At 42.8% G+C, this 8,844-nt stretch overlaps 1 protein-coding gene across 10 annotated transcripts in view; it reads right to left on the bottom strand.

The window, feature by feature from the left end:
• LOC102098849 (phosphatidylinositol-binding clathrin assembly protein) overlaps positions 1–8,052 on the bottom strand; it is a 33,241-nt gene extending 25,189 nt beyond the window's left edge. For 2 of the 10 annotated variants that reach the window (XM_065077916.1, XM_065077915.1), the window contains exon 1: positions 7,464–8,047. In XM_065077916.1, coding sequence (XP_064933988.1) covers positions 7,464–7,593 — 130 coding nt within the window. In that variant the 5' untranslated portion in view covers positions 7,594–8,047. Of the gene's footprint in view, positions 1–7,463 lie in introns of all 10 variants that reach the window. The other 8 variants (XM_021296746.2, XM_065077919.1, XM_065077917.1 and 5 more) reach the window with 7 other exon arrangements.
• Positions 8,053–8,844: the final 792 nt, after the last annotated feature.

The raw sequence follows: 8,844 nt of genomic DNA on the forward strand, positions 1-8,844 counted from the left end.
TTCAAAGGCATTTTAATAATTTTATGGAGTCTCAATACCTCTGCAATCAATAACCTGCTCCAGCAGAAACTCTATGCCCAAATTATTGCCCAAAAGCCAATGCGGACTCTCTGGATGCCCAATGCCTGAAGCCACTCAATCTAACAAAAGAAAAAAAAGGACCAAAAAAAGAAAAAAAAAAAAATACAAAGACAATCAGTGAAGCAAGGAAAGGCTGAAACATCCATACGGCTGACCTAAGCCTGAATACTGACACATGTGACAGCAAATGAGATGCTACAAACCTATAATAAGGCTTTTTCTTATTTATAAGAATTAATAGCAAGAATTTGCATCTACACATCTTTTCACTCAGTTAACCTAATCACCAACCTACTGCATGTTTTGTGGTGAATCTCAGCAGGTCTCAGGCTTTTGTATAAAAAAAACTCTTTGTGTCCAAGACTGATTGTAAACTCAAGAGTAGAACTCAGGAGGTCAGAGACAGAGCACTGGTACAAAACCAGAACAGGCTCCAGTGGCTACATGGGGAAAAAAGTCTGAGAAAGACAGGGAAGGCACTTGCTGAGAAGAACTGAATCCAGGACTATTCTCACCTCAAGGCATACACATTAGACATTTATTCTCTGTCTGAGCTAAATTTGGCTCAGGTGTGATCAAAGTACACCTTGAGGACTGGGCAAGGCCAGCAAAGCAAACATGGAGTTCGAAAAGCTTCCTTTGTGGCCTCTTATTGAAGGCAAGCCTGCAACCAGCCTGTTGGTTGCAGAGCAGCATTGCTATTGCTGTGGCTTGTGCAACAACTCCCAGGGCAGTGCTCGGGAAGCTGGGCAACAACTGCACCCTGAGCTGTCCGCACCACTGAAACGGCCAACTTACTTGCCTTGTTAGCAGTGTGTAGAGGACAGGCTACATTATTGTAAGCAATTCAAACAGTAACTTAGAGATCACACGTTGATAGTTTAGGGCAAAATACTCGCTAGAAATACTGCACTTAGAATTTATATCTGTTCTAATGCACTGAATATATTAGCCACATATCTTAATTAAAGATCTGTTTATTAAGAACATAAAGTCTTTTGATTAAGGATCGCTGTTTAGAATAATTTACTTTTAACAGAGTAAAGAGTTTTAGATATTATCTTGTTGAGGTAGAAAGCTATAAAAAGCAAATTTTAACAAGTGACTAACTTCATTCTGATGTCAAAAGTTTCCAAATATGTAGAAAACAGGCAAGATGGGAAGAAAACTTTCATCCTTATTAGTAACACACAAAACCACAGAAATAACTGCACTAAAAGAGCTCTGAGAAGAAGTTTTAAGCAAGCTATGCATCAAAATCCTGTTGTTGAGTAGTATTAAAATATTTCAATATTTACAAATGTGAAGATGCTCAAAAAGCAAGTGATTTGAAAGATGCGGCTCACCACTCACAGCTGTGCCACATTAAGGAGTACTTTAAAATTTCTTGAAGTTCAAACAGTCCATAGACAATTGCTGCCACACAAATTGAATCTCAATTCCAGAATTTATACAGAGAGAAAATGTGAATTTTAATTCAACGGCCTCATCTACTCAAAACATATTAAGGAAAATAAGTCTTCCTAAATCAAATCAGTTTATAAGTAAGCATCATAAAGACACTGATGTTAGATCTTGTTCAGTATTTTTCAGGTAACTAATGTGTCTGTAAGCAGCACAGAAATGTCACAGAACTGTTACAAGTCCTACTCTCAGTTTATAAAACCAAATAGACAGAAACCAACCAACAAACCCCCCACAAACTCAATACACAGCAATACCTATAACATTAACTAGGTAATAGTTAAAGAAATTCCACTGATCTGCTGAGGTCAAAGACCACACAGACAGGCTATTGAAAATATTTCTGCACAAAGTCCTTTTCCTTCACATGACCACTAAGCAAGTCTAATTTTTCACTGAAGACTTCCAATTTGAAGAGCAATTTTGAAATAGCAGATGAAAGCGGGAGGTGAAATCCAGGTTAGAACAAACTTTCTGCTCTCAAGTCAAATTTCCCAAACTAATTCCATTCATATTTTGCCACACTCTCCAGAGATATTTTAATCTTGTCACCTTCCCTCAAGCTAAAGTCTACCAGCAGATGTTCCAGTAGACCCTAAGATGATGCTGAACACCTGGGAGATGCCTCACATATACTTATGTCTAAGACTGATATAAATTGTGTCCTCACAGTGCTGCTCAGGCATAATGTAACAGAAATCCTACTGTTAGCAACCATATTAAATGCTGTAACTGATCACCTGTCCCCTTAAGCCCCACATCTATTAAAAAAACCTTTGCCTTATCATGCCATCATAAAGGTTTATGACTGCAAAAAGCCATCCAGATATCTACCTTCAGAAGGGAGCAACTGCCTTCTGCTTTGGTACACAAGACTAAAACAAGTCTTCTGTCAAGTAACAGAGTGGAGTTGATAGACCTCCGGTGCATTTGAGAAGTTCAGGTTAGTGCTTTGTTCCACAAATGTGGTTCCATGTGATTGAAAAGTGTGGTTCCAATAATTCTGTAAAAGTGGTAGTAAGGTTTTCCAGCGTGTGCTACTTGCTTCTACAAGATGACGTGAGCCTGACCATTTTAAAACAGCAACTCAAAGGAAATATTTCACATATGTAGGGCTACTCGGAGCCTAATTCAAGCTGTGCTTGAGGTTAGAGGACCTGAGTGAGCTGCAAGTCCCAAGCACATTAGACACATGCTGAAGACAATTTTTATTGAGGGCACTTAGCACAATTGTGGTCTTTAGTTTCAGAATCTCCTTGAATGCACTAACACATAAGCCACAGTTGACAATATCAAAGAACACATGCCTAAGCAAATGAAATATTTTTCAATTACTAAGCTAAGAATGAACAATGGGAAAAAAAAAAATCTCAGTGCATTTTATAAGCCAAAACTGGACTTTCCTCAGATTGTATCGCAAAAATGCAAGTTTAAAAATATTCTTTAATAAACCTACTCAGGGCAACTTTTAAAATTATTATTTTACAACTAGTAATAATAAAGTTAGCATCACATTTGAATTCTAGCAATTGAGATACATAACCAAAAAAGCAAGTGTCATTTCTGTAATATGATTCTTCTAAGTCTGCAGTAATAGTATCTATGTAGAAACAACGGTATAGATCTGTTAAAGCTGGCAGCAAAAGAGGAAAAGGCCATTGGCACCATACATCTGGAAGCACAGAGGAACACATGCACCTGAGAGACTGACAGCTGGGCAACTGCAATACAGATGTTCGCAACAAAAATTGGAATGAAATGTGTACGGCAAGTGATGCTCATTTTCTTATCTCACTACTTATACAAACACTTTACAACTCAAAGTATTTTGCCAATTACCCAGAGGAATCACTTCAACTGCAAGTGAAAATGTGGTGCTATTTCTAGAATGGAACTTAGAAAGATGTTAACGTCACATAGGGAAGAAGAAGAAAAAAAAAATAGTAAAAAAATCAAACTGCTTTAAACCAGAAGAGTACCGTAAGGGTTCAGAAGCAGCCTGGAAGAGCTGTGGAAATCTTACTGCCTGGAGGAGCACTGAGTATTTATCTTCCACAGCTCATCTGAAACATTGGCACATCATCTGTGAAACCCTACAGCTCTTTGGAGAACAGCATGTATAAATCCAGATATTAAAATATATATGTATAGAAATATATATTTATATATCACTTTTTTGGTAAATTCTCAGCCAGGTACTGACAAAAACTGACAATTTTCAACTTTCAAGTAACAAGAAAGTAACTATTTTCTTGATTCAGGAATATCTCTCTCAGGAGAACTGTAAATACTTAAAGATTACCATAATGGTTTAATACTCCCATATTTTTCCCATTTTGTTATGGGACTGAAAATGCTCTAAAAGAAATACAAGAATTAAGACCACTTTCCTTAACCCTAGCAGTCTTGAAAATTGTAAATTTGTTTGTTTATTTTTGGAAGTTGCACTGTAGTTTACAAACATATACAACAGAAGAGCCACTTCAACAAACTTTCTCAGTGTAGCATAAGAAATCCAACAATTCTTGCTGGAAGACTTAATTAAAAGATAACGCCTGATTGATACAAATATTTTTATGCCTCTGTGCTCTTCTAGTGCAGATTTGATACCAGTCTAAGTTTCATTAGTATAATAGCTAAATCTGAATTTAAAGATCAGAAGCAATTCAGCTATTCTGTCCCCACTAAACAGGGATACATAATGATGGCCCATAAGGTTTTCTAAAAAACTTTAAGCAATTTCTAAACTAAAACGACACCTATAGATTACAAAAAACATTAACTTTTATTTTTATTCAAGTCAAATTTCCTCAGTTCCTATATTGAAAAGCTTCACAGATTACTATAGAGCTTCAAATTAAAGACAGACACCTTCCTGCCTGTGGAAGAGTTCAAGAGTGTTTGTTCCTACTGAATCACAACTTACATATCTCTGCAAGAACCGCACTGCATCAGCATTTGCCCGGCAGTCATGAGCTATAGCTCCTAAAAGAGCAGGCAGACACAAAACCAACCCAAAACTGTGACAGTCATTAGGTGACATTATTGGAAAAACTTTGTGATGACTTGGTGGAGACCTGAACTTCCTCCTAAAGCAAAAGGATTAGAAGCCTAATTCTGCTACGTAATACAATTTTACAGTGCCTGAATTATCACTTGTTATAAGAGTCCCAAAGGTTGTATAGGAATTTAAGTTTTGATGAGTAACATTAACTGCTTTCCCCTCCCCTGTGCTTAAGTGAGCTGTACACAAGTTAAAACAGGAGTTGCTTTTTTCCTTTATTACCATATTCATTTAAAAGTCTAAGATGCAATTAATTTAAGGGTTTGTATTTTTCTAAATTTTGATTTACACACAAGTATACTCTACCAGTTACCTACTTGGCTGCAGCTTTAAAGTATTTATTTTTTATTATGGCTTTTCAATGGTTAACCAAGAGGAGATATGTCACCAAAAGCATAATGCAGCCCCACTCTACTGCAACCCAAACTCAGGAGGCTGAGGGGAAGTGACAGAACCCACACTGGAGAAGAAGAGACAAGATTTTGAGGTGCTCCACTAAGAGAAAAGATCAGCCTCCATATAACATTTTATGTTAACCAAAAATATTTGAAAAATACTACAGAAATAGATCTGCTGACTTATCTAGATGACACCGTGACCTACTTTAAAAGGAAAAAAATACCGAAGCATTCCCACTGACATTGCTCAAGGGTTTCTTTGTGCACATGTGTGGTTTATTTTTTGCTCTTCAAGAAAAAAATATGAGTATACTACTCAGCAGTTAGCAGCCAGACAAAACCCAAGACTTAAATATTATTTCACACACCACATGTGTAATGTCTTCCCATAAATATCCGTGTTGTAATATCATATTTTCTTTGCTGAGGAAACTTGGCAATAAGAGGATTTAAGAATTATTCTGAACAGAGTGCACAAACTGATACTCCTCCACAATCGCTGATGCAACTACAGTAACTCTCAAAAACACGTTCTTGGTGAAGCTTTTTCTTGAGTAGCAATTACAAGTAATACCAGATGCTGTAGCATTTTTAATGACACACACATGTAGCGACCAAGGTACAACTAGCAGTGTTGCATTAAATCCAAGCAATGTTTTCCTTCATAATTTAAGTAAATTCCAAAGTACTTGCACTGTATCTTTGAAAATATCTTCTGTGATTTTTACAGAGATTACAGTACTCCTTGCATTTAATACAAAAGTTTCATGTGCAAGTGAAAAAATAAGAAGTGTCATGCAAAGCCTTGCATTTAAAAAGAAGCACCTGGGTACACTCATTGAAGACTGAAGAATATTCATGGAGATTCTTTTAACCCCTTACAGAGATATTGTAGTATATTTCAGGTTTCATATCTTTTTCTCCCCCACCCCACCAAAGCATTCATCTATTTCAGATACCAAGTCAGAACAACAAGCTTTTTGTTTGTCTTAGACCAAAGTCTGAGAAAGTGAATTACACCCAAACACAGAACTCATCTGGCACTGAAGGGGACCTTGAGGAGACTGACAGCTCTAAACAGGTTTGCATCAAAAGATATTAAAAGGAATTTGAAAGTCAAAAAGGCAATCTCAGTTTATGCCATTCTCAAGAGTTTTTCCAGGTTTCAGTTTTCTTGTTTTGTGAGGGTAACTTATAGTAGATGACAGTATTTCAAGGATATTTTCAAACAATAAATCTTTTACACTTCAGAAGCTTTCAAATTATTGAGCAAACTGTCACCACTTTCTGGTTTCCTGTTATGTTGCCACTTCTGTAGTCAAGGGTTACCTCATTAAGTTGTTCTGCCACAGGCAGAACACAAGACAAGATACAACAAAGGTAACTTTAAAAAAGTATCTTCTAAAAAAAAAAAAATAGAAATTGTCAGTTACCCAGTTTTAAAGCTTTTAACTTCAACACAGTAGCTGGTTTCCACTCATTTAGCTCAATAACAAATGAGATTTATATCTGGTTGATAACTATTTGATCCACATCGAAAGCTCTCACACAAGAAGTCTGTGTGTACATACAAGTACCATAGTGGGTCAGGCAAACCATCCTCAAACAATTTAGCCGAGTACGCTTCCAAAAGCGTCAACAGCAGACTCCCCTTAGCACCACCAACCTGAGCGAGTCCTGCAAGACTACCAGCCTGCTCCCTCGACTTTGAAGAAGCCAACTTTGAGCTTCACGTCTTCTTTCCTCTCCCCAATGGAAACGCACACTTCTAACAGGGGTATACTGCGCAATTACAAGCTTTGGAGCACCCAGTGCACTATTAAGCAGTGAAACAGTAACTTCAATTGCTATCCTATTACTAAAACCTGAGGCAAAGCGAGACCACTGATACTTTTGTAGCTATCAAGGGTAGCTTTCTGCATCTTCGGATATACAGAAAAGAGTTTTAATATACTCAGTTTAAAAAAATATCAGCGGCAACATGCTCTCATTCTGGGAAGACGTACTGGTGCACCTTCTCCCTTCACCTCGCTTCAAGTCTTTTTACCCATTTCCACGAGCTGTGAGGCAGAAAGCCATAATATTTCGGGAAATGGTAGAATATTTAAACGGCTGCATTCCACCAGAGATGCACAGAAGGACGGAAAAAGCGCTTAAAAATTGAGCTTGTGGCTCACAACAGCAAAGCCACACGGCTTACCCCACCTTGTCGCCAGGTTCCGGATTAACAAGCGCTGCTGTACGCGGAGCACGTAAGCTAAGAAGAGTTCACCAGGCTGGGATATTTTTGTTTCGGGGTGTTACAAACCTCGGTCCCTTGGTTCACGTGTGAACCAAGTTTTGACGAGCAGACCACCCGGGGTCACCCAGCCCTACAGACACCTACGGCCCCTACAGACACCCCGCAGCTGCGAGCGGACCCGGGTCCTCCCCGGCCCCCCCGAGGTCCCACTTACAGTCCAGGTGCTTCTTCTTGGGGCCCATCACCTCGTGGGTGGTGGCCTTGCAGACGGCTTTGGCCACGGCCGAGCCGGTCATGCTGTGCTGCGCCGCCGTGATGCGGTCGGTGATCGACTGCCCCGACATCCTCGGCGCGGACCCGCGGAGGGCGGACAGGCCGGCTCAGCGGCTCCCCGGCGGCCGGGGAGGGAGGGCAGCCTCCCCGGGGGAAGGGCGCCGGCGGCCCCTCCGATGCGGCGAAGGCGACCGGGGAGTCCTCGCCGGGCTCCGCCTTCACCAGCTCCTCTCGACCGCCGCCGTGGCGACGGAGGCTCTTCCCGCAGCCCCGAGCGGCGGCGACCCCTGGGCTCCCGGCCCCGCCGGCTGGGCTGGGCGCGCCCGGCCCCGCTCGGCTCCGCTGTGCGCGCTGCGCCCTGGCTTTCCCTTTCACATTTACGCTCACAGACAAAATGGCGGCGGCCGCGGCGGCGGCGTCAGGTGACCGCGCGCCCGCCCCGCGCGCCCGCCCCGCTCCGGCGGCTCGCGCGGCACCGGGCGGCGCGCGCGCGCGCTGTCGCCGCGCGGGAGGACACGCGCGGCGCGTGGCGGGAAAGCCGCGCTCGGGGCGGCCGCGTGCCCTGCGTGCCCCCTCCGTCACGGGAGGAGTCAGTGACGCGGCGTGACGTCACGTCAGGGAGCACCCGCTCCGAGCGTCAGGTGTCACCGCGGGGACAGCACGGCCGGTAGTGCGAGGCGGCTCCGCCACCGGCCGCTCGGCGTTTGCGCATTTAAACTAAAACCGCAAAGCTGTCGGTCGCGGTCGCGTCTCCCGCGGCCCCGCCAGAGGAGCGGCGCGACGCTGCGCTGCCGGGCGGGAAACCATCCCGCGCCACCTGCTGCCAGTTTTTGACGGGACGAGTTTGTCCGTGGAGGGACCTCACCGCATCGCTGCGTGCTGCAGGGAAACTCCCTCTCATACAGGTTGGGGAGGAAGAGTAAAAGCTCAGAAAACTTTTCTCTTGCAGACTTTATTTGCAGAAGCAACATCTGTAAAAAGAAAGATTCTGACCTCCCCTGCGGAGCCTGTTGCGTGTTCTGGTTACAAACCCAAACCCTGGGCTGTGCCCGGGCCCGGCTGTGTGGTTGCTCTGTGGGGCTGCTGAAGAGCTTCATGAGAAGCTGCTCGGGGGGGGAACAGGTTTCATTGCGGGGCTGAAAACTTAAACTGCAGCAGCGGCGGCATCTGCTTGGCCCTGACCTGGTTTTGAGGAGATGAGACTTGCATGTTTGAAATTACCCCAAAGAACTGGCCGGGACAGGAACAGAGTGATGGAACCGGCTGAAAACGGGAGGGAGGATGGTGGCTCACCATTCGTGTGTGTTCGCTTGTTTGCTGTT

The sequence above is a fragment of the Columba livia genome, chromosome 12 (genome assembly GCF_036013475.1).
Source record: "Columba livia isolate bColLiv1 breed racing homer chromosome 12, bColLiv1.pat.W.v2, whole genome shotgun sequence".
In the NCBI taxonomy this organism is placed as follows: domain Eukaryota; kingdom Metazoa; phylum Chordata; class Aves; order Columbiformes; family Columbidae; genus Columba; species Columba livia.